The 25960-nt window shown below is 42.2% G+C and overlaps 1 protein-coding gene across 2 annotated transcripts in view; it reads right to left on the bottom strand.

Moving 5' to 3' along the window:
- Positions 1-1563: 1563 nt before the first annotated feature.
- The window catches only part of EFEMP1 (EGF containing fibulin extracellular matrix protein 1), a 45512-nt gene continuing 21115 nt past the window's right edge, over positions 1564-25960 (bottom strand). For both annotated transcript variants that reach the window (XM_059840542.1, XM_059840543.1), the window contains exons 5-11: positions 13793-13915; positions 10288-10407; positions 7990-8109; positions 6478-6597; positions 4928-5051; positions 4612-4807; positions 1564-2784 (exon numbers count right to left, since the gene is read on the bottom strand). In XM_059840542.1, coding sequence (XP_059696525.1) covers positions 2626-2784; positions 4612-4807; positions 4928-5051; positions 6478-6597; positions 7990-8109; positions 10288-10407; positions 13793-13915 — 962 coding nt within the window. In that variant the 3' untranslated portion in view covers positions 1564-2625. The remainder of the gene's footprint in view (positions 2785-4611; positions 4808-4927; positions 5052-6477; positions 6598-7989; positions 8110-10287; positions 10408-13792; positions 13916-25960) is intronic.

The following is a 25960-nucleotide window of genomic DNA, read 5'->3' as shown; positions in this document are numbered from 1 at the left end:
AAAACAAAACCAACCACCCCCTGCCAGTTTCTGCTCAGCTCAGCTCTGCTCCTGTTTTGGTTTGGAGGGGCTGCTGTTATTCCAGCTCCTGGCTCTCATGGAAGCGCTGCCCACACCCAGTGACCATCTTCAGGCTCAACCAGCCTGCAGAATAGTGACACATGGCTGGATCTGCACTCCTGAGCTGTGTGACAACCACTGACACTTTGGTCTCTCAGTGGTCTGCTGGACACCTGGATATTGCAAACAGACAGGGAGCAGGGCAGTTGTGTGTAAATAAAGTGGATTGAGCCAAGTATCCTGCACAGTGAGGAGTGCAGGACTGTGCAGGCTGAGGATGACTTGGGCACGTGTGTGAGGCACAACTGCCTCTGCTGCTTCTGCCCTTTGAGAGGTGTATAAATGTTTTTATATATAGTGATCAATTTTGGGTTACTGTCAGATGAGCAGAGTTTTGAATGGAAGGCTTGAAAGGGCTGTTGGTGAAACTGATATAAAAACTGGTTGAGTAAATCCTTGGGGCACAGCCTGGAAGCTTGGAGACTTCAGGGATGATCTGTGGTTCCTTAATTTGCTCCAGGGACCAGCCTGGTCCCCTTCAAGTCTGGGGTCTTAAGGAGGTAAAGCCACTTGAGCCTCTTCTGGGCACCTCTCAAGAGAGAATTGCCCATAAAAGCACCAAAGCTGATTTTCTTGGAGTGGGCAATGCTGGATTGCACAGTTTGGAAATTAAAAGCTGGTGTAAAAGAACAGTGCTGATGTTGGGGGTGGAGGGAGTGCCTGAGGGACAGCACAGCTCATGAGGACAGCCTACATTGAGAGACAAAGTTAATTAAAGGATGCGGAGAGGTGAGCATGTGCCATTTGCCATGGGAATTGCATGGAGGAGCAGGAGGCATCTTGCTCAGTGCTTGTGTGGAACGAGAAGTTGCCTTTCAGACCAAGTGGATTTGTAGTGATGAATGGGGAGGAAGGAGCTTCCTACAAGCCAAACTCTGTAGCAGAGACTTTTCACCACGGCAAACCCCAGTTAAATCCCACTACAGAGCAACTGGATTTGTCCTGGTGAGCCCCTCCCTGCTGGGAGTGACGAGGAGTGCCGGGGGTCTCACCCCGCTGCTTGGGGCCCCAGGCAAAGAGAACGTGACCCAGCACCAGCACCATTTCCTGGCCTGTGCTGCAGCCACGTGCTCCGAGACTTTTGGCAGATGAAATGTTTGTTTAAAGCCACAAATGACTTCCTGAAGGAATGATCATTGGATAATGGGGGCCTGCTCTGCAGTCTGCCCGGCCCGGGGGATGTGTTGCCCTCAACCACAGTGGTTGTGGCCTGCTCTAAGTTTTGTTCTGGACTGAACTTTTGCTGTCAGTAAAACTAAATCTCAGTAGGCAGCAGGCTCATTCTTCTACAAAGGAATTGTGTTGTGAATCTTCCAAGAACTCATCCTGTACAGGCTGAGATCGGGATCCCTCTGACTGTTCAGACCTCAACAAGGCTTTGCCAACTCCCACAGTACGTGACAATAACAGCAGGAGTAACAAACTACCTCAAAAGAGACCAAATACAATATGGTAAGAGATCTTTATTAAAAATTTTGTACATCAAAGGATTAACTGCTACATTTTAAACAAGAAATAAGATTTTACATATTACAAAAGATGTTATTAGTTCTTGAATTAGAAATAAATTTTATGAACACTGTACATGATACATCTGAGTTGTAAGAGCAAGCACAGGACCGAGTGCCTGAAAATGATATAACTTAATAAGAAAATGCACTCAATTCTTAGTATACAACATAATATTTCTGGAAAATAGTATGTTTACTTCAGTCTGAAAATGCTGCCTCCCTCTGAGCAGTAACTACCAACAGTGTTCTCATGGACATTTGTGCCCTGCCTGGTGATTTCCCATTTGGAGTTTCTTTCTTTGTTGGAGACATTTTCTTCCGATGGTCTATTTTTCTTGGAGAGAGAGTAATGTTATTCCATGGTACGGTTAACACAATCTGCATACAAAAACCTGATGCAAAGCATTTCTCACAATGTCACTTTACCTCCAACCCAGATTAGAAAAACCAACTGTGATAGCACATAAATGTCTACAGAAATAGATTTTTATTTACTGTTACCTTTTGTTACAAAGTAGTTAAAAATAAGAAATATATTTTAGCTTATCAGATAACCGTTACTTTGTGTATCATTCGTACTACATAATTTTTTTCTTTTTTGAGATTCAGTGTAGCTGCATTAGAATTTAAAATAAAAACAAAACAGAAGATCACTTTTAAATTGCATGACCTATTTGGCTAGGAAGGGTGTGTGAAGCTTTACAGGATAGTATGAACATACAGTTCTCATATAAAAGCATAGTATGTATCTAGTCCAAGGAAGGTAATAAAAAAAGATTTAAATCTTTATACAGAAAGTGACAATGCCCATGTTATACTATGGAACACATCTACTAATCTGGAATTACAGGTGTAACGTGTGAATAAGAGAGATCAACTTACTAAACAAATCCTTTTAAAAAAGAGAGCAAAATCTATAAATAAAAATAGTAAGTGCTTTCTTTCGGGTAATATTCTTTGGCTGCGGCGCGTGCCCGCGGGGCGGCTGCGGGCTCTAGAAGGCGTAGGGTCCCACGATGATGGTTAGCCGCAGCACCGAGCTCGTGCGGTAGTTCAGGCTGTTCACCGTCAGCATCTCCAGGTCCACGATGTGCTCCCTGGGGCCCGACAGGGACTTCACCAGCACCAGCATGGCGCTCACCGTGCTGGTTTGCTGCAACAACAACACAGCCCAGCTCAGTTCAGCCCACAGCAGCTCCCTGCTGCTGGGTCACTGCTCTGTCTCAGCACGGGCCTGCTCAGGCAAGGGCGCTTTCAGCACTTCCAAAGGGCCGTGGCTAATCTCACACCTGGCTGTGCTGCAGGGAAAAGCCCACCTGACTGAGGCCCACAGGAATAAACTGCAGAATCTGTTCCTGGTTGTGCTGACTCCCCCAGAGGATGTGGGAAGTGGTAATCTATCCCAAGATGGTCTTTGTTTTAACCCCATCTACCAGGTTTTAAAATAGAGAGAGAACAAGTGAAACAAGAGCCCTAATGTCTTTAACAGTGAGGTAGTTTGTTCAGTGGAGGGAAACTCAAGTCTGTCTTGTGGCTCATGCTCCAGGAGTTGTGCTGTCCTTATAAATGCTGAGATTTTTGTTACTGCTGTGTGCCTACTGCTATCCCCATCTTGTTTTGCTTCTAAGCTCCTTTCCCAGTCTGGGGTTATGCTGCTGGTTTGTCCAACAGTTTTGCCTTTTCCAGATGCTGATAAAAGGATCAACTCCATCTCTCCCTTTGCCTACTACAAATATTTTCTCCCTGTGTCATGTGAGTTGGGTGCACAGATGAATCCAATCCATCTGCTGCATCCAGGAGCCAGATCAGCATTTTACTACAACAGTAGGAGTAACTTCCAAATAAGCTTTTGTTTACCACAGTCCTCTGGCAGGAATAAACACGTGCTTCCTTATTTAAGGCCTGTTATTTCTTGTTGGGTGGCAACAGGAGGTGGGAATTGTTACTCCCAGGGTCAGTCTGAGGGCCACCCTGGGGTCTAACCCAAGTGGGACCTGCAGTGATCTTGCTTTTATTTTAAGCAAGTAGCTGTTTGTATTTTGGGGTTAGTTAAGAGGTTTTGATGTGTAACCTGTAATCCAGTATTTTCCTCTGGGTCTATCTCAGAAAAAATGATATATGGATGAGTAGTTCCCTGTTCCCACCTTGAGTAAACATGGTGTAAATGGCAATACCACAGCTTGGTACACTTGTTGTACTATCAAAAGCCCATAATCTCCTGATTTGAAGGAAAATAATGAAACATTAAAACTTCCCAATTACTGTATTTCTGATAGAAGATTTTTGTGCTGAATCTGTTTTACTGAGTGTAAAGCCACACATGAAGAAAGGATTTCCCAGGAATTTGTAAATATTATAGGGGTTCAAGAAAATGAGATTTCTTCCCAAAAAACTCAAAAAACATCTGCTTAAAAAGCAGGTGTTCTAGACACTTCAATTTATGTGTATCTACTTGAATGTAGCCAACTAACAGGAAATACTGCTATCCCGAGTTTTTTGAACTTCCTTGGTTTTTCCTGTGGGAAATAAAGGTTTAGTTATGTTTCAACACCAATGTAAGTTGGCCTGAGCTTACCTTGGGATGGGGTGCAGATTTTGAGAATGCTGTTATTGATTTCTTATTTTGCAAAATAAGAAATGTAATTAATGTAATTGTACAAGGAGTCTTTGTCTAATTGTGTCCTAAACAGATTTATCTGAGGTGTTGGTACAGAGGAGGAGAAGGCAGGGAGTTATTTTGTGTGAATCTGACATGGGTGTCCCAGGATTGCTAAATATTCCTGAGAGTTGGAGTCACAGTTTTGGGTTTTCAGGTAGGAAAGTAAAAGGCTTGGTAAAAACTGAAAACCAAACACACTTGGTAAGGAAGCACCAAAAAGCTGCTGAACTTTGGGGTGTTGTGGAAGCCTTGTGGGGACCTTTGGGGCTGTCACAAGGACGGGGTGGTGTGGAGCAGGCTCTGAGTGCCCCCAGTACTCACCCTCAGGTAGAACTCTCCGTTCTCATTGCCAGACTTGATCCTGAAGGTGTTGATGGTATTGGGGTAGATGCTGGTGGCCTGGATCTGGAAGATGTCGGAGGGCACGGTCCTGTCGGAGCGGATGCTCATGTACTTGTACACCACCGAGTAGGGCAGCTCCCGGCAAATGGCGTTGGACACCGGGCACACACAGCGGCTGCCACACAAACAGGGGGGAGAGCACAGCAAAAGGCATCAAAACACAATGTTCTGCACAATTCCATCATGCCCCTTCTTCAGGATGAGCCCAAACCACGAGATTTAGTTTTTCCCTTACTTCTCCGAGGTTAGGACGTAGGGCTCTTGACAAGGATTTCTGGGGTAACAACGGAACCCTCCGTGATAATTCCAGCAGATTTCGTCTTCTCTGCATTCATTAGTGGTCTCACACTCATTTATATCTAGGAGGAAGGAGGAGGGACTGTGTCAAAGCAGATGGAAACGTGGTTTCTACAAAGGTACTACAAAAAACCTGCTTTCCATGTCCTTGTCTTGTTTTCTGGGACCTGGCTATAAAGGGTTTCTCTGTGCAGAAGTGGAATAAACTTGCTTATTGGCAGTTAAGTGAGACTGAATATTTTTAGCTGACTGGAGATGCACATTAATCATATATAATGCAACAGTGGAAGTGCTGTCAAGTTTATAATTAGCAAAGAATGGTTTTACAGCTGAAGGTGTTCTGGAGACAGAGGAAAAAGGAAAGGTCTCATGGAAGAATTGTGATTACCTGCCTTTTGTGGCTTCTCAGTTGTTATAACCCGGGTTTCATGGTTCTAAAGTGCTTCATTAATAGCTACATTTTCACCAAAATAGCTTTAGAAGGAATAGTGAAAACTCATTTATTGTGCAAAGTAGAGCTTCTTTTGCCTGAGAAAAGAACCCTGAAGGGAGGTGAGGACTGTGAGCCTTGCACTGTATTAATGGTCTATTTCCTGTCAGTGCCAGAGCCCCACTGTCTACCCACTTGGTCTCCTGAATTTCATACAGGCACAGAAAGGCTTTATCCAAATGTAATCTCTTGGAAGGCACAAACAGGTTTTTAGATGCTTAAATCAACCATCCCACAATGCTCAGTGTCAGCTGCTGTTCTTCAGAAGGAAAAGAAGTTAATCAGGATTTTGTAAGACAAAATACTGATAAAGAGTTAGCTTCTCATGTTTTCTGGCCCTAATTATCACACCTCTTGGTTTCTAAAAATACATTCTGTTCAATCTGGTTCTGCATTACAGAAGCAATAGTTCTTACTCTTAGAATATTGCAGAACAATATAATCTAATAAGATGCAAAGACTTTTAGCATCACTGAGAAAAAAACACAAACTTGAAAATCCTGGCATTTGGTGGCACCTGGCCAGAACATTTGTTTTTCTGCACATGAATTATCTAAGCTGCTGAAGGCTTGCAGTTTTTTCTCCTTTATATCAGAAGAAACATATCTTTAATTTTTACTGTGGCTGGATTTAGGAATCTCTCTGAAAAGAAACATGATATAAAGCCATGTTTCATGTCTGTAAAAAATGACCTGGATTTATTCAGGGATGTTGATCTCAAATTTAGAGCCACTACCTTGACATCCAAGACAAGCTTTACCTGAGGGCTGCAAAAACTGACATTTTGTCCTAGTAATCCAAAGGACTTGGAGGTGGAGCAGAAGGATTCAAATGAGATTAGAAGATATTTAATGAATCATCAAGTGCTTTATCAACATATCTTCTGCTATCAGCACAGTAATCCTGTCATGCAATACAGCCATTTAGCTAGCAATCACCCTTAGCCTGAAGTGGTGTAAATAATGCAGGGCTGAGCCTGCCAAGGGGAGGGCACTTACCTTGGCATGTCCTGCCTCCTACTACCTGGTATCCTTCAGGGCACACACAGGAGAACTTCCCTGGCTCGTTGACACACTGGTACTGACATAAGTAACTTGAGGTTCTGCATTCATCAGTGTCTGCAGAGAGCAAAAGAGCTTTGTGTTATTGGCTTTTGAGATTTACCTTGTTGCAGAACTAAATATAATAGCTAAATGCTTGGGGAAAAAATATCTAAACAGAGCTATCCAAAACCTGAAATGTGCTGCTTAACACCTTGAGAATGGAAGGGAGAGCTCTGCTGGGATTTTGTTAGTAATCCTCCAAAAGAAGTGGTGTGGATTTGAGGAAGTATAAGCTAAATTAGACTTCAGAACAAGTTTGGGAAAATGACTCTTGAAATTTTGTATACTTGCAGTATTCCAAAATGTGATGACTTTGAGGAAAAAACCCACAGCTGTGAAATTAGTTAGTAAGGCAAAAATGTTGCTTTGTACTTGTGCCCCATGCTCATGGAGTAGCTCTCTGGGAAAGAGGGAAAGGTCTTCTTTTTTGCCTTCTAATAATAATCAGTGGATATCATTCTCCTGCTTCTTTATCCTTGTGTATCCACCGGTCCCTCGTGAGGGAGGCCTGGTGTGAAACAGAGCTGAACAGTGTATGCCATCAACAGGAAATGAATTTAAACCCATCAAGAGGAGGGGTTGGCTTGGAAAGCACAGACCTCCCTCCTCCTACCTCTGAGCTGAGCCCGGCTCTTGGGCTGGGCTCAGGGCTGTCCTTGGAGGCTGCATGCTTGCTGTTCCCTGTTCTGTTCAAATAGGATTAGGTTAAGCAGCTTGGCTTAGCAGAGGGAGCATCTGTAACAGCTCTTCCAGCTCACCGGGGAGGGCAGTGCTGAAACAGGGATCTCTCTGCCTTCAAGGCTGGTAGAAAGGATGTGGGCTCTAAGGGTGAGGTCATCATGTGTCCAAAAGGAGATTAGGGCACCCCTGTGGTGCCTCTGGCAGAGGAAATAAAGTGTTGATTGTGTAATCATACAGGAGGCATGCTGTTTGTGTACACAGGCTGCAAAGCACCTCTAAAGCACACTTGTGGTCCCCTTAAAATCGGGAATTGGAGGTTTTGTTTTCAGAGGAGCCGAACAATACACAAAATTGCCCTTGTTTTTGGTGTGCATTCCTTTCCAATTCATTAAATGATCATCAGCATTAGACCACCCACAATTCCAGGGAGTTTGTGCAATCAGGGTTCAGAAACTTTTCTTCCCACTTGGGATCAAGTGCACCAATCTCTGTCCTGTTTTGCATTTGCTATAGAGAGACCCATTCCCACCTAGACCTGAAAGCAGCTGCAGCTACTCAGGTGTGAATTAACCTCCTTTGTACCATAAAAATTAAATATCTTAAGGGTTTTGGCTACAAACTCTACCCACAGAGTGTCTCCACTTCTATTTTGTCCCTTAGTTCATAGGCTTCAGTACAAACAAAAAACAACCAAAAAAATTGATTTTCCAAGAGAAAAAGTCTCACCTTCACAGTTGATTCTGTCACTGCTGAGCTCAAAGCCTGGATTGCACTGACAAATGAAAGAACCCAGGATATTGTAGCACTGCTGTGCACATGGGTTGTTGGCATCACATTCATTTATGTCTGAAAGGAAAAATGAGATATTTTTCTTGTGTAGGTGGTAATTAGGCTTGGTGGATTAGTCCTTAGGCTGGGCCTGTTGCTCAGCAGAAGCTCAGTTGGCTCTACCAATGTAGATCTGCAGACACTGGAGCAATGTTAGATCTGTGTTTTACATTCCATGTAAAAACCAGTATTTTTCCAGGAATGAGAGTTATTCCAATGTGTGATGAATTCTCCCAAAAATGTTTAATGTGGCTATTAAGCTCCACATTCCAGCGCCTTTTTTTCAGGTATGAAATGCCAAGTCTCTATAAATAATTGATATAAGGAACACATACTGATAAGACCTCTCAGCATGCAGTGGTTAAGATTTATTTGAGCTATTTATTACTCTGAAAATTTGTTCTTTTAAATTCCATTGCAATTATAACATGAGCCTTTGAGGCCAGTGGAGTTCTGCAGAGCTCTAAGGCCTAGACCATATTGGGGGAAGGTATTTTTCTGTGCTGCATTTTCCATGGTGTTGCCCATCCCAAGAACATTTTGAGGACACTGGTATGAGAAGAGAAGCAATTTTTAATGGGAAGTTTATATAAGTCTAATCACCTCTGGAATCTATAGCCCTTGTTTGGCACAGACTGTTGATTAACTGCTGCTCCTGTCAGTCTGTGGATTTGAGTGCTTTCCCTTGTATTTCCATCCTGCATGTTTTCAGTTCATGTTTGTATTTATCAGATCTCTCCATGAGCAGAGAGCTGTGCTTGGAGAAAAACCTTTGAGTTCATGGCTTATAAATGTCAGCAACACTGTAAATTTACAGATGCACCTAAAAACTGACAAAGATGAGGCACTCAGAAAACTGAAACCAATGAAGAGGATATGAATTCTCTGCATAATGAACCTCCTTGTCCTGAAAATGAATGATAACAGGGAAAACTCATCACAAAATCTTTTTTTTCCTCTGAGTTCATTTCTGGCAGCAGTGCAAAGGATGTACATCATTCCTCTTCCAATACTACCAGGAGGAATAAATTTGGTGGCCAAAGCCCCAGTTCTGTTCATTTCCCAAGAAATATTGACCCATTTTCAATAGAGGCAGAAGTCGTGACACAAATGTAATAGCTGCAGCTGTCAAGTGCTGCTGGGCCAGATGTGAGAGTTTGTCTTGATGCAGCAACCATCCATTCATAAATCTTCTCCTTAAGCTTTGCTCCCCTTTACCTGGTAGAAATGTGCCTGATGAGGCTGGGAGGCTGGAAAGCCAGGAAAGGGAAGTTTGGTGAAGTGCTGAAAGAATCCACCTTCCATCTGAGCCATGGAAAGGGACAAGTCAGTGACTTTTGTCACATGGTTCTGTTGTGTCCATTGGCAATTTTTAAAATCCTATGATTTGGTGAGAGCCAAGCAATTCCTGTCTCAGTGCAGAGCTGTGCAGAGAGCCAGGGTGCTTGATGAGGGTTGGCAATGTTGGAAGGGATGGTGGAAGCTGGAAAACACAGCCTAATTTTTCTATGTGTATAATATAGATGTTATATACACAAATTACATCTATGAAGAGCTGACCATCTCCACCACCAGTCTCTTGATTTTGTAGCCATTCTCTCTGTGCTTCTGCAGAGTTACCTTTATTATCACTTTCATCCTTCTAGAACAGATGTTGTGATTTCAAACTGGACATCAGTCTTAAAGTTTTACTGTGCAGCTTCCCTTAGTGTTTTATTTCTAAGGGCAACATCACAGCTGAAAGGTGACTCTTAGCAACCCTTGTTTCAATTTCTAACATTTTCTAGATATTCAAATGTGACCTAAAGGCTTTCTTTACCATGTGCTGAGGGTAATTACCCTTAACTGCAGAGGTATGGTATTGATTCCTTAGATTCCCAGTTCTGGCCTGTGTCATGTGATCTGGGAATAATATCAGGAAATAATAAAGCAGAACTGAAAGAACAAGTCAATCTAGGATTAAATGCTGAATATAAGGCTTTAGGTGTTCCTTGGAAATCTGCTATGCCAACAAAAAAATTTAGAGCTTTCTTGAATGTCTGTTATTCTCCAGCCCTCCTGTAGCTCTCGGCTCGCTCACAGAGGAGCCTCTCAGTGCAGTCTTTTCCTGGTTGGTGTTGATTTCCTTTCAGTTTGTGTGTGGCAGGTGTGTGCTGGTGTCTGGGGGGCTGCTGGGGAGTCCTCAGCAGTGCTTACCCACGCAGGTGTGGTTGTTGGATGCCAGCTGGAAGCCAGCGTTGCACTGGCAGTAGTAGGAGCCGGGCGTGTTGACGCAGCGGTGGTGGCAGTACGGGGGCAGGGTGCACTCGTCGATGTCTGGGGCACCAAAAAACACCAGTTAGTTCACATGGAAGCACAGCACCTCCCTGCTGTTCTCGTGTCTGAGCAAAGTTAATTGTACTTGGTTAAAGGCAGGAGGAAAGCTTATGTGAGCTGGGCACTGCTTCCTTGGCTATTACAAGATACACTTGAACTTTTCCTGTAAGTGACTCTTTTGTAACAAGCTTTTATGCTCCTTGTCTTCAATGTGCATTTCAACTTTATTTTATTGACTCAGTCCTGCAGTAGTGCTTGGTCTGGTTTATTTTGTGGGGGTAAAACTCAGTGCTGTGTTCAGCTTTCCCTGATCCCTCAGGATCAGACACGGTGCTGACCAACACAGCCAATGTGCCTTGGAGCTCATTTTCCCAAAACCTCGCAGCACTCCTGGCACATACTAAATCTTTTCAGCTCCATTAAGAACAGTCCAGATTTTCTGTGCAAGTACAAGGGAATGGCAAGGATAGAGAATTAATGGGCCTGAAAAGGAAACAGGTGGTTGTGCTTTCACAGGGATCCCCAGACCTTGCCTTGCTCCCCAAAGGTTTCCCATTGCTCCCCTTCCCCTGGCTGTCATGGATCCCTTCCCACCCAGCAGCACCACACCTGGCTGTGCATCTCGGGCACTGAGAGCCTTCCATAGCCTCTCCTTACAGTGGTGGATCAGTCTGCCTTTCCAAGAGTCAGCATTCCTGCTGTGCATCAGAGCAGGGCTTTCACCTGCCTGCCACACAGAACATGCACCACCCCATTCCCGTACCCCTCTGCATTTTAAAAGGCTTCCCTGCCTTCTGGGGGAGATAGTGGCTCTGGCTTTGCCTGGAAAACATGTTTTATTATTCCATTATTGTGTGTATGTGCAGTGGCTGCCTTGAGCTGTGGTGGCTGGAGCTCGGTGAAGAAACCCAACGCTGTGCTCTGGGCTTGTACACAATGGGACATTTCAAGGGATCAACACTCACACAAATCAGAGCAGTATTCACTGGAACAAAGAAAGGCACTTCCCACATCCATGCCAGATCTTGCATTTCCTACCTCCAGCTGTTTCCACCATAGATGTGTTTAAAAAGAGGCCAAGACTTTTTTTTTTTTTTTATATAATGAGGAAAGTGTTTGTTTTAATATCAAGTGAAAAAATAATCTTTAGAAGTTAACCCTTTCTTTGTCAAATTTAGGGCTGAACTTAGTGGAGTGTTTTGGATGATTCTGAATGAAAAGGCTTCTGCTGGAAAATTCCTGGCTATCCATACAGTAGCAATTGTCACTATAACTCCTGTTGCAGAGAGAAATTTGGAAGTGGAAATGGAATAAATTAAGGAGGCACAGTAGATTTCCATCCTTGACTTTTACAGGACTAAGCTCTTAGAAGTAACTTTAAAAAAATGGGATTATACATATGAGCAATGCTTTGGTACATTTATACACATAAATGCTTTCAGGATGTGGCTCTTATTCAGTGAGAATTTTCCTTGTGGGATTAGGCACATCAGCTCTGGGCAGATCTAAGGGCTGAGATTCATCTCATCAATTGGGCCAAATCTGTTTGAAGTGATGCTGGAAAACAATTCATTCTCCCTGCAGTCATGCATTTCAGAAAATACTCATTTGGCAATAGTGAACAAGCAAATTAAAAAAAAAATTTTAAAAAAAAGTCAGAAATTGTTAGTGAATTTAGATTAAAATCAACCAATTGTTAAAAATGTATCTTTTTCTCTTTCTACCTTCAAGCCAAAATAGTCTGGAAAAATTTCTTTCAAATTTGAGAAACATTTCCTCCCATATGGAGAACCTCTATCAAGATCTGGCCCCAAGAACATTTTCTGGCTAAGCTGTTATAAAATCCCTAAAGACAGGCTTTATTCTGAAATGCTGACAGTACTAACTGTTGGGATGTACTTGTAATTTAGGTCAGTGTGTAATATGTAACACAGGTGTTATTCTTGGTTTTGACCTAAATAGGAGACGGGAAATTTCACTTTCCAGACCTCTTCATGGATAGATTTAGATGCATGAATATGTTCACATTTAGGTATAAAGGTCTATCACTCCCATTTCTTCTCACTTCTGTCCTGTTTCCTGACTTTCATTTAGGACCATGGGTCTTGATATCAAAAATGCAGTTGTGTGGCAGTAATATAATTTACCTGCTATATAAAAAAATCTAAATAAACCCCAGATATTAAAAAAAATAAATGCATGACCCTCCAAAACTATTCATCTACCTACATTCCAAATTAGTCATCCTACTCCTGCACAGAGAGCTGAGAAAAATCAGATAGACCTGTGTTTACACTGATTTGACAGTTTGTGGCCTGATCTATGTCTCTTAGGAAAGAGATAAGAATTTTTATTCTTATTATTTCTACAGCCCTTGGATTGGAATCCTGAAGAAAGGGCCATGCCCAGAAACTGAAGTTAGTCTAGGGGTGTACTAAAATCTTCTCAGTTTCTTACCTGTGGCCTTAGCAGGAAGAGAAGAGATTAAGAATAAAAATTAAAAAAAAAATTAAGAATAAAAATTTAAAAATGCTTAGACACTTTGAAATGCAGAATCCCTGAAAGAGGAAAAGTCCCAGCATCAAATGCTTTTCTCCTAAGCAGCATAAAACCAGGGCAGTGTATTAGAGGAGGCTGTCTTGAATATCACCTCCTGATGTGTAGCTGTGACTCTCTTCCTTCACCGTTGTTTTTATTATCTGACAAACCCAAGGCTAATGGCTGGAGTGGTTCTAAAAGCAATTTATCCATTGAAATGGTGATTAAAGAGGTGTCAAATGCAGGAACAGGGGGATGGCACTTTGGCGTGATGTCCCCACCTGAGGATGGGACAGAGACGTGGTGTTGCCCTGCACTTGGATTTAATTCCATGCTATGCTTGCATGGCTCCCAAGGGTGCCAACAGCTTATCTTGGCGTGGAGAATGAAGCCTGGTGGGTTTTAGAGGCTGCAGCTCTCCTGTACCTGCATTCAGAGTTTCCATCTCTTTCATTTGTGCTCAGAAAGCCGAGTCCTGGAGCAGGGCTGGGGGAGGGAGTGCTGTGCCCCACGGGCCTGGAGCTGAATCTCAGGGCAAAGGTGTGCTTTGCTGCCATCAGGGACTCGTGGCAGTCTCTGGGACACCGGGCAATGCCCCAACACAAACAATCCCACAATGGGAGCTATTAGCAGAACTGGCTTGTGAACTCCAAGTGTTGATTATCCTTAAAACAAGCTCCTCTTCCCATGTTTTAGTGATTAATTACTGTGGTAAAGTGACTATTCCATTGCATTCCAAAGTGAAACAGCTGTTTCACACCACACATACCCATCTGCTTTATGACCAACATGAAGTTTGCAATTGTAGATAATGAAAGAAAACCATTGAATTGAAAGCAACACTTACCAACACACTGCTCCCCTCGTTTCTGGTAGCCTGGAAGGCACTGGCAACTGAAGGAGCCTCTTAAATTGACACACACTTGGTCAGCTCTGCAACTGTGGGTTCCAGTTGCACATTCATCTATATCTTTATAAAAAAGAAAACAAGTGCAATATTAGTCATTGCATTTACTTAGAGTATTTAGCCTGTGGAAATGCTTTACACATCTTCAAGCTACCTATGAGTGCAGGCAGAAAAGTTCAGGTGCACTCCCAAGCTGTCATCTCAACACTTGCAGCTATCAGAAATCTGGTAATGTTTTAATTCTCATACACTGCCTTTGTAGATATTTTCAGATATGGTTATTTTCAACATTTGTTTGTCAAATACCATTAATATTTTGTACTTGTCGGTCCAGAATTTTCTGTGAACTTCTTGTAGCTTCATCATATTTGAATCATTTGCCTGTTTTGTTTTGTTTTGGTTTTTTCCCACGCTGGTTGGATGTTTCATGCTGAATTACTCCAGAAAATTTCAGCAAGTGTAGTTCAGCTCTTTCTCAAGGAGAGGAGTTAGAAATATGTTGTTTTGCTGGTACTGAAAGGACTCTGCTGATCTCTTGCATGGTTCCCGTGCTCCATGCTTTGGACAGGGACTTGGAACTTGGTATGTGGTGGCCTCATCAGGAAGAGTTCTGCCTCTTGTCATTCCCATGAAAATTCTCCTAATTCAGTCAATCTGTTCAAGTCTCTGGAAACAGTTTATGTATGTTTGAATTTGCTCAGTGCAGCTAAAACTGCAAGTTCTAGCCCGATGCTTTTCAGAGTAATTCAGGCAGCTTTTAGTTTGCACTCAATGCAGGTTTATACAAGTATAAAAACAGCATTTTCATTTTGCCTGCTCATTATGACTGCTGGAGGTACTTAATTATAATTAAGCTGCATGTGCTGACAAATGAATTACAATTTGCTTTCTCATCTGAACATCCAAAATGTTGGAGAGCTTTGTATTGTAACATGACACAGTACAGTGAGATGACTTTTTAATTTTGGCATCATACACAATTTGGAGACTCTAGGCTGAATAAACAAATTCTTTAAAACTTATGATCTCTAGTTTACAAATCTCAGCTGACCTCTCTATTTGTATAGGCACTGGGGATGTTAGAACATCACCAGTGGCAGATTCTGGGTGGTGCTTTGGAAAAAATGATGGATTCTTTCTCATAACAAATGAAAACAATTTCGACCACAAGATTCAATAAAAAATAAACCATCAACAGTTTGAATTAATTCTCACCATTTACCCTCTCCCCAAATGTCCAAATATTTTACATACATCTTCCCTTTATTCTACAGAGAAGCTAAAGGTCTCTTATGTTAGGCTGCTCTTTGCATTTCTGCACAGTGTCAGTCCTGAAGCTGCTGTGCTGGTGCAGGATTTGCTGAGCTCATTGTTGTCCTGACACTAAAAAGCACATTCCCAGGTGTGAAGAAGACTTTTGGGTCTGGCTACCTCCTGCCACCCCAACACCAGGCAGCTCAAGGCAAGTCTTTGCAGGGATCTCGTGAGCTTTGTACTCCCAGTTCCTACAAAAGCTGGAAATAAAATACTTGTACAGTTCCAATCCTTTTTGTTGCAGACTGTGCCGGAACAAAGAAGGTTCATTTGATCTTTAGGAGCTTCATTTATGAGTAAACTTGAAGTTGCCTTTTAAGATGGATTAGTTAAAATGCATTGAATAATAAGCTACTCAAGCTAAAATGATTCAGAGATTTACTTCTGAACTCATGGTTTTTGGCTTTTCCTGATGGTAAGTTCAGCTGGACAGAAAAACAATTATTGCCTGCTCACTGCTTCCCCATCTGGAAACCCTTGGAGGGTTTTGATCTTGTGGCCAAGATCTGGGTTTGTAAAAGGTGTGGGAAGTGAGGCAGCCTCCTGCCTTCCCCAGGGAAGGGTGGTAAGGTTGCCATGCTTGGGTCTGCTCCCACCTGTGCAGGGAAATCCGTGCTGGTAGAGCAAGGCTGGTGGCCTAAAGGTTGTGTTTGAGGGAAACAGGGTGGGAGGAGAACAGCAGGCACCTGGAAAGGTTTCAGTGCTGGCGTGTCCAGTATTGCAGTAGTTACAGATGTGTCCTGCTGCTGCGACTGATACAGGGGTGAGGAAGTGAGTGAGGATTTCTGTGCTGAAAGCAGAGCCAAATGTGGATTGGGTTGGTGCAATCCCAGAGCAGCCCAGCCCTTGTGGAGTATGGGAAGGAGCACTGGTGGATTTAGCAGTGATGCTGAAGCTCTCCCTGTGAGCAAGGCCAGAGAGGAGGCTCCAGCTCTTGGCACTCAGTGTGACCCAGATCACTGTCCATTACAGAAATAGTCTGTTTCCCAACTGTCCAGAGAGTTACTGGAGAAATAGAGGTGTGGGAGTCATCAGAGGGAAGCAACAGCAACACTGGAGTTTCCTTGGCATGTGGCAGAGCAGCTCCATTTCTCTCTGAGGTGGCAGAGGCAGAGTAATTTATTTACCAATGCACACCTACTTCTCTGCCCATGGGAAATGGCACCACCCACACTGGGGACTGGGGATTATTTTGGGATTCCCGCAATGTGTTTGTGGCTCTTGAGTGGGTAGGTTGTCTATCTGCATGCAGTTCTTCAGGGTCTGACCAAACTCAAGTTTCCAGATTGTTTTCCCAGTGTATGTCCCCCTGTAGGGAAATCATTCACTCCCAGGTCTTTGTTCCGTTGTTGAAATAAGACTTTTCCAACCCATGAAATTCCTAGATTTACCATGACTTTTTCAGTGCCCTCTGACCTGACAGTGCTTTTGAGGTTCCATCAAATCTGAGAAGTACATGATCTTCCCTAAATTCTACCACCTCATTCCATTTGATGTTTCTTGACAGAATCCCTGGGCTTAAGTGGGAACAGTAAATGAGGCACTGGGAATCCAAACTGTTGGTTTCTGCATGGTGCAGACTCCCATGGCCATGATTTGGTCTTTGAGAAGACACTGCAATCTGGGGCAAGGGTGTGATATGGGAACATCACAGAGCTCACCAGCTCTAATCCTGAGAGCAAGATAAATTTATCTGACCTTTCCTCTCTAGCACGAATGTTTAATAACGTGTTACGTGCATGTGTATTTATAATAATTAAAAAAAATTAAAGCAAGGCTCTCCACTGCACACGCTTGTCCCTCTGGGGAGAGGGTGAGAGAACAAACATGTGACAGATGTTTGTCATGTTGCTTAATGCACTACTGGAAAGCGCTCAAGATACCACAGTGATGAGTGCAGTATAAGAAACAGATCTAGAAAGAAAATATGGGGCTTTTACAAGCTCATTCTTGAGCATCTTTCCTCTACATCCTATTTTTCCAAATTTAGTGTCATCATGATAAACTTCATCTCCAGAACTGTTTCAGCAGCTCATTCCATAGCTGAGGCTTCTGCCTTAAACAAATATCTTGCCTGATAAGAAAACACCTGAAAACACTCCCAAATCATTCCTCATCAACTTTGTTTAAATTTCATTTTTAGATGTTGTACAAGCATTTGTTTGTCTAGGTAAGCCATGTAAATTACACCAGTAAGTAGTAATGACATTGATCTGCTCTTTCTTTTTTCCTTTGTTTTCTAATCTCACTAACATTTCTAAAGGTTGTGCTGTTCACTACACATAAACAAGGGCTGTAAGTTTGTATTAGTTAAAAAACCTGAATGGTGTTTGATTATTGATGCATGCAACCTGTGAAATACAGGTTAGCTCTTAAACTCACTGTATCTCTGAGTCTGAGTGATGAGGTTCGCAGATTTTTATTCCCAGACAGTTTTCCTCTGGACAGTTACATCCTGTGTAGGTGGAAAAATTCCTTTGAAATAGTCTGGGTGTCTTTAACAATCCTTTTGCGGATCAATCTTAAAAATGGAGCTGGGTTACCTTCAGTGTCTTGATCACTGTAATAACTGAACTGAGGGAATTATGTAGTCTTTCATTAGGCTACCCAAAATCAAACTTATTAAGGGATTTATTTGTACTTTTGTTAGAAAAACTATTTGCAAAATGGGTTCAGATTGAGTACGTTAATTTGTGTCTGTTGCTTGTAAGTGTCACATCCAGAATACTGCACTGGAAAGATGGGACAGCTCCCAAGTTGAGGATGTGAGAAGCCCAGAATTCGGGTTCCCTGAACACTTTGAGTTCAGTTCCATAAAGCCTCATAACAGAGTCTTTAATCTCACTCTGTTGTTCCTGCAGCCTTGTGCTTGGACCAACCTTGCTGTGCCCAGAATGGGTTGGGTGGTGTGGGCCTTTATCAAGTTGCTGTATAAAAGCCTTAAATTGAAGTCAAGGGCAGTCTAAGGAGAAGTGGGGCAGAAACACAACAATTAGGGACAGCCTGTCTCAATTAAGTGATGTGTGAGCTCCCCTGCTCCTCCAGAAATGTAAGTCCTCAACTGTGCTGTGGTAAATGGAGCCTTCAGCCCCCAGTGACTCACCCTGATGTAAATACTGCCTTTGCAGCAATTTCCAGGGCTGTTCTAGAAAGCTGCTTTTGGAAGACTGTGCCATCCATAACTCTCTGTGAGTTAAGAGAATGCTCTGAGTTGCACAGGCAAGTGTCTGAGGCTTGCAGGGTGCCACAGCCATGATGTGAGAGCCATGGAGGGCAGCAGAGCTCACTCCTGTATTCCTTCAAAATATAAATCAGCTTGCATTTCATAGTTTTAATTCCACAAGCCTCACTAATGGCTATACCCAGTGATTCCCTCATTTTCCAAAAATGTGCCCTCACTGCCTCTTGAAGTGATTTGCACAATTCTGTCCCTCCACTGCTGACTTTGGCAGCCTGCTCTGTATTTCAACCACCAGTTGTGTACAAAAATTTTTGCCTGACCTGCTTTTTAGCTATAGCTTTCCCTAACCCTCGTGCATGGCTCCCTCTTTTAGAGATAGTTTTTCTGCTTCTCTCCTGCACTCCATTCTCTCAGGCTCTTATCTAGATCCTTAAAATTTTCTTGCTAGTCTCCCTTTCTCAGCTCCAGCCCTGGCTCTGTTCCCTTCCCGCTGTGACTCACTTTTCCCAAACCCCCTGACTCATGCTGCTCACTCACTTATGCAACAGCTTAATCTCTGCAATTTGCTTCGTATCATTAGAAGCAGCACATAAAACCAGGAGATGCATTTCACCAGGGCTTTGGACTGTTAGAGAAAAACATCCACCTTCATCTTATTTAGGCCACTTGAAGCTTTTCTCCTCCTTTCCAGCACATACCTGTATGTTGTGCTCAGAGCTGGAGAAATGTTTTCTTAACTAACTCAAGTGTGTCTTGCTCCTGTGGCTGAAGTGTTCAGTTTCTTGCTGCTTGCTCTCTCAAAATATTGCAATATATTACAGCATCTTCTTGCTCTCTGTGTACATCCTCCTCTGTCCAAACAAAATAGGTTGTTTTTCTCTATCCTGGTCCATAGCAACCTTAATATTCCACCACATAAAAAAAGAAAGCTCTTGAAATATTTTTTGGGATTGAAATTCTTATTTCTGTCCACACTGAGGAGCATCAATGGAGCAGTTCCTGAATGATTCATAGAAATCCAAATCTGTGATGGTCCCACCGATGTCAGTGTTGCACTTGTTATGGGCTGCAGTGAACCTGTTCTCAATTTGTTTTGAATGTAAACCATAAATATTTTACTTAATGGGTTTAAATTTTTTGAGTTCTCAGTGTGAGCGAGGCCAGAAAATGACTTGGTCTATTTTTCCAATGGATTCATCTGAAGAGCAAACATCAGCTCCCACGTCAGCAATGGCACCAGACAGTCTGATATCAGACACACAGCGATCTGCACGGGGCTGCAGCATCACTGACAATTTACTTAACCTCAGGCTTCTGTCAAAACTTTCCCTTTCTGACCACTTCATTAACTTCTATTCTGTCTGTAAGATGTTTTATACTGGCATCTTTCAGAAAGAACCACCTGAAGATAATGTACTTGGAGAAATTAGACCTCTACATTTCATCCATGAGTATGGGCTTGTTTTATTTGACCAAATTAAGTATTCTGTCTCTTATTTATGTTCCTTATATTGTTCTTGCAACTGAAGCCAGGCTCACTGCTATGTAGTTTCCTGGATCCTCCCTGATCCTTTCTTACACATAGGAACAACATTAGCAACCTCCAAATTCCCTGGTTCCCTCCCCAGCCTTAGCAAGCTATCAACAATTTCTGTCAAAGGCTTTTCTATTTCCCTTGCTACTTCCTTCAACATTTGCAATGTTATTCATCTGGGCTGGATGCCCAGACAGCTTTTAACTCATTGGTGTTGGGAGGTTGTGCTTTGTGGTGGTAGAGCCCAGCATAGGATCTGTTACATAACATCAGGGCAGGAGGCAGCAGGAGATGAAATATCTTGAGAAATTTCCAATTCCTGGAGTGGCAAAACCTGTTAATGCAGAGACCTTCACTCCAAGTGCTGTCACTTTCCAGTGGTGTCATGAGGCACCCTCTCTAATTCTGCACAGCTCTGCAGCAGCCCAAAACCTCCCCCTTTTTTGCTGGTTTTTCCTTTTTAAATTTTCCTTTGCCCTTTCATGTGAGGTATATTGGCCGGATTGCCCTGGTAACAAGTTTTCACAGTTGAGCGAAGGTAACCTGCACAAATACTTGTTTGCACAGGAAAAAGAGATGCGAGAGCCAAGACCTACATTTAAAGCAAATAGGTGAGGTAGAATGTTTAAATTAATGAGATTTTCCTGAAAAACTGCACTCCGTTTGGTGTGCTGAAACATTTCCCATTTGAGAGTGCAGCAAAGCAAGTTCCTTGTGGATTCATCTCCTCCTGCTCCTGGGGGTCATGGCAGAACACAAGAGAAGCAAAGCATTGATGTGGTAAATCTGGTAAATTGATGTGGTAAGTGTGCAAAAAGAGAATTGAATGCACCGCAAGTCATTGTGTGATTTTTGTATTTGGACTGCAAAAGTGTCCAGAGCAACCTCTGTGGATTTGGGCAAGTTACTCAAGCACAGAGATTCCAGGAATAGGAAGGTACAGGAAAAGCATCCTTCTATTAACAGGCCAGAGTTAACAAGCTGGCCTAAGTGAGCCTGCCCTGCAGTTTTCTGTCACAATTATCTATTGTCTCTGGTATGTCCAAAGCAAATTGACTTATCACCCAGAGCAGCTCAATGAAGGAGGGAACCATGGCTTTCAGCACTAGAACATCTCCCACATGCCTGTGTGAGGCAGGCAGCTGAGAAGGGAGAAAAAAATGAATGAAGCTTTGGACGGATGCATTTGAAAATGCTTTTCTTCCTTTCTCCTGCTCCTTCCCTCTCCAGCACACACCAAGCACTCTGGGAGGTGCATTGCACACAGGAAATGGCTCCCTGTTCCAAGATCCTTTGGAATTAGATGGATACCTCATTATCTAACCACAGCCACAGGGAACTAAATGAATGTGCCACGTAAAACATTGGTAACACAGGAATGAAAATGATCACTGCAAGTGAGAGTGGTATGGCTGATATGGTGTTGCTCTGAGGCCACAAGGCCACAAACTGTTCCCAAAAGGATTTCCCATCCAGTGTTACCCCAATGTGTATTGTTAAAATAAGAACATGGACAATAATGTGTCCTTGTGTTTAAAGTTTCTCAAAGGGAAGAGCACTTTAGTCCCCCATTAGAAGACCACATTGTTAACTGTTAGCATCCCCACTCATCAAAAAGAAAAGTATTCCATGCTTTTGATGGATTCATTTAAAATTTGTCTTGTTGGCTTTATTTTTGCTGGAGCCCTAAATGGAGTCATTACAATCCACTAATTCAGAGCAATGTATCTGCAAGTCTCTGAGTGCTCCAAAACATGAGTTGCCATAATGGTAAACTTTTTGATTTACATTTTGCAATAGCTTATTTTTACTTTCAGTAGAGTATTTCCTGCTGTTGCTTTCTTGTGATTTTATGCTAGAGGTCTAACAACTTGTGCTTTTTGGTTCATGCCTGCCCAAGTGGGGATCACCCACCCATGATGACCAATACACTTGGACTGTGCTCAAAAACAACAAGGGTGGATGAAACTATTCCATTATTGCAGATGAAAGAGTTCTCCCTGACATCTGGCATATCATCTTCAAAACTGATATGGAACACTTCCATAAATTCAGCTTAACGTTGTTTTTGTGAGTGTTCCAAAGTATTTTTAACACGAAGAAATAGCATGCAAGCTAATTTCCTATTTGAAAGTAAATGTCTTGTTCTTATTTCTAATTCACACAGTTATTAAAAAAGTAAAAAATAAAAAAGGATGTTCACTTAACTTGAAACATACTGGTTTGTTTACTTAAGTTAATGGAAAAGCTAGTCAGTGTTTGATGTAAAGCTGCCCCCTTGCTTGAAAGAAAACCAAACAACTGCTTATGAATTATGAATATCTCCTAATACTTTCCAGAATTATCTGAAGGATGTATTTTTTTCTTAATTACGTACGCTTGAAAGTTCCAAGTTCCCTCTTCATTTCCATTTTGTTTATTTCTCTCCTTGGAAACCTCGTAAGCACTTTCCTTTAGCTAGGCTTGACTGAACAAAATATCACTGCTACAACCTGTAATATTGGGGAAATCAAGGCCTGAAAGCTCATTGTGGTTTTTAATTAGGAAGTTGAAGCTCATTAAAGCTTTGCAAGCATTTTCACAGCACTTACACTGGCAGCTGCTGGATGCCTGCAAAGGAAAATATAAATATCTACCCAAAAAGTGAGTTCAGGGCACACTTCAAAAATCAACTTTCATTCTGAGACAGCTCAGAAAACAGCTCCTGCAAAAAATGTTGCTTATCTTGTATGCTGGCATGCCTTCCACTGGTTTAGTCCCAGTCAGAAGCGCAGAACCCAGTTTTGGGGGTTTTTTGGTAGTGGATGTGTTGCTGATCAGAGCAGCTCTGCTGACACAAGAAACAAGGAACCTTTAGAAGGAACTTCAGATGTAGGACAAGTGACTTAGAATATTTTATATGAGTCCAATTTTATCAATACCATCTCATTCCCCTTCAGCTTTTGCAGGCTGAATGAGCCTTTTTAGGAATTCCAGTTTCCAAGCTGAGAACATTTAAGTTCAAGCTGAGTTCAATAGCAACTCTCCAAAGGAGAGGGCTTATCTAAATGATGATATTGTTTTTAGCACTAATCATCCTATCTGTTGGCAGTACCAACATGCTGCAATCTCCCCAGCTCCCCACGTAAATAAGCAGATTCCTGATGCTGTTCCAGCTTCAGAAATGCCTTTGAAGGCATTATTTAGTTCTGAATTTTTCCTATGTGGTTATGTGATACTTTTAGCATGTGGCTGGATATACCCACAGATGCCTTGTTTTGAAGAAATGTAACTAAAAGCCATTTAAAGTGTTATTGGCAGGCACTGGGCTGTGAAATATAAATGGTTAAAAGAAATTCTCACTTTCATGCCTCCTACAGCTTCTGAATGATAGAAGAGTAAAAGCAAACGATGGAAATAGTACTTAAAAAAGACACATCAGTTGATTTGGTCCAAAATATACTCTAGGGATGGGAGGGGACTGGAAGAGCTGGGATAGAAAAACACAATGTTCAGGTTGCACAGTTCAAGTGAAGTGAAAGGGTGTGCAGAAGTTAAGGTTTCTGTGGCAATATAAATTGGACTATGCCAAAGACAAGCAGTGTTAGACAGCTCTGATCTAACAAAACCATCCGGAACTGGATCTTATAAATTTTTGTTTGTCTGTTTTTCCCTAAGAATTCTTATTAACTGCTTCCTCCTTAGAACTTAAGTGGAAAATTCAATTTTCCATGTAATTCTTCACATGAAGAGGGCTTAAAATTGAGTTTGAAGTTTTAAAAATTCTTTGTTTGCAAGAGAATAGATAGGAGAGGCAAAGCCAGGCAGAATCAAAAGTGAGGCAGAGGCACCAGGGGAAAAGAAATCAATCCTTTGAAGGTAAAAAAAAAAAAAAAAAAAAAAAAAAAGCAAAAAGCAGTATGGATACTAACGAAGGAAGGAAAATGAACATAGGAGAAGCAAGACAGGAGCCCAGGGGAGGTTGTGAAAAAGGGGAGATGGATGAGAGGGGTAACTGAAATAAGCTGAGGGTGTGCAGTCCACTGGAGTTAGTAAGTTACAGCAGTGCTTGGGAAATATTTGTTGTTCTTTCAAAGACCTGACAAAAAAATTCTGAAAACTGAAAATTATTATTATTTTTGGCCCCACTCTAAGATTTTTCTGGGGTTTAGCCACATTTTTTTTTTCTGTATTTGGGAACAAAAAAAAAAAAAAAAAAAAAAAAAAGGACACCAAAAAATACTTTGTTCTTTCAATGAGTCAGTAATAAATAAAAATGAACATTCTAAAAACCAGAAGTTTCCTTGGGAAGAGAGAGCTATTTTTTCTTCCAAATTTCCTTTGCCTTAAAATTGGGATGTGCTCTGCTCTCAGGCTGAGGATCTGCCTTCCCAGCTGCCTTTAAGCAATCAAGTAGAAGTAGCAATTGGGACAGCTTTGCTCCTTTCTTTTTTTTTTTTTTTTTTTCCCCTGGTGTTTGGCTGGGAAGTTGCATGGGTTTGCCTCAGAATAGATGCTGTGCTACCATAATCCTGGCACTTTTCACTGCAAATGAGATTTCAGCAGAGTTTCCTAGAGTAAGTGGAGAACTCCTGAAGCATTCTGAACATCCAGCTGCAGGGAGGGGGAAGTGCAGCAACCTGCTTTGTTTGCCTGAGCATGTGATTTTTTTCTTTTTTCTTTTTCTTTTTTTTTTTTAAATACCTTGTGATCTTCACAGACTCCTGGCGAAGCTTAAAAGGTTAGCTTGGGAAGGGAGTGGCTATCATTTGTTTAGAAAATAAATAGCAAAAAGTAGGCCAAATACCAGTAAAGTTCCAGTTTTAAAATATTAAACTAACACACAACATTGCTGACCTGGAAAGGTCACATGAAGTGGGAGAAAGGATGTATTTAGAGTGATTGCCAGGCAGGACATGGGATCTCTCACTGACTTGGCAGTAGATACTTCAGCTCTATTTGCTGTTTCTAATGCTCCTTATTTGCTAAGTTCTTAAGTTTGACAAGATCCATGCTTTATTTGTCAGTATTTACATGGTATTAAGCAAGTGTGTAAATCCATTCAGAGGGTAACCAAGGCCTACCCTGCCTGCTTTTCCTGCTTCATCTTTGGATATAGACAGGATGCTCAGAAGCCTGGGAGAAGGGAGGCTTGGAGGGGGTTTCCTTTGGGGAGTGCTATCAGATAACAAGGTTATTTGTGACAAGTTTAGACTTGCTAAATCTCATGGAATAGGTTCAGTGCTTCCAAATGTATCAGTGTGAGAGTGAGGAAAGAAATGACTGCTGAAATGACAATAGAGCTGTTAGAATTCCTCCAGAAGAAGCAGGAAGATTTAATGGAAATGTAAAGATGTCAGCATCCCTCTCTATGGCCTGACTTCAGGGCTCTTGGCAAGCGTGGAGGAGAAAACCCAACGCAGCAGATAAATAATTGCTGCCACATCATCCCAGCACATCATCATCACTGCTGGACGAGATGAAAGGTATTTACAAACCAGAGGCTGCCAGCAGAACACAGGCAGCCCCAGCTTGATCCAGCTCCAGCTGTAATCAATAGGAGCCTTCAGCTAAACCAGAGCCTGAAGAACAGACTGAGTGCCTTTTGAAATGTCTTACACGGTGAGCTCTGCACAGCAAGGCTGGAGCTCAGCAGGAGCGGGCCATGGGGGGTGCAGTGGAGTTCTGCTCCACACATTGTTTGGTGGGCTTCAAAATTATACTTTCCACTGACAGCTGAAGCCCCATTTTTCCCTCTCCTCCTTAAATCTCCCACTCCTCTCCTGTTTTTCTTTCCCTGTTCCTTTGGGTTCTGCCCTTCTAATTTTTCAAGGCAGAGGATGTGCCTTTGTTTGTGAAGAGCAAGGCGAGTTTATGGCACCCTATTCATTACATTTATGAATCATATCTAACTGAATTTTTCCCATAGCCCAAAGGTGGCTGATTGCCCAAAGGCACTGCTCCTAATGCCTGTGTTTTCTATTTATAAGGTGCATTTTAGTTGACATCAGAAGCTGAGGGAAAGACTTCTGCTTGATATCACTTCTGCCAAATGAAACCCACAGAGAAACCGTGGCCAAAGGAATTCTGTACAAAAGTT

The sequence above is a fragment of the Haemorhous mexicanus genome, chromosome 3 (assembly GCF_027477595.1).
Source record: "Haemorhous mexicanus isolate bHaeMex1 chromosome 3, bHaeMex1.pri, whole genome shotgun sequence".
NCBI classification, from domain to species: Eukaryota; Metazoa; Chordata; class Aves; order Passeriformes; family Fringillidae; genus Haemorhous; species Haemorhous mexicanus.
The sequence above is the reverse complement of the archived record's forward strand: the minus strand, read 5'-3'. Positions and strand labels throughout refer to the sequence as shown.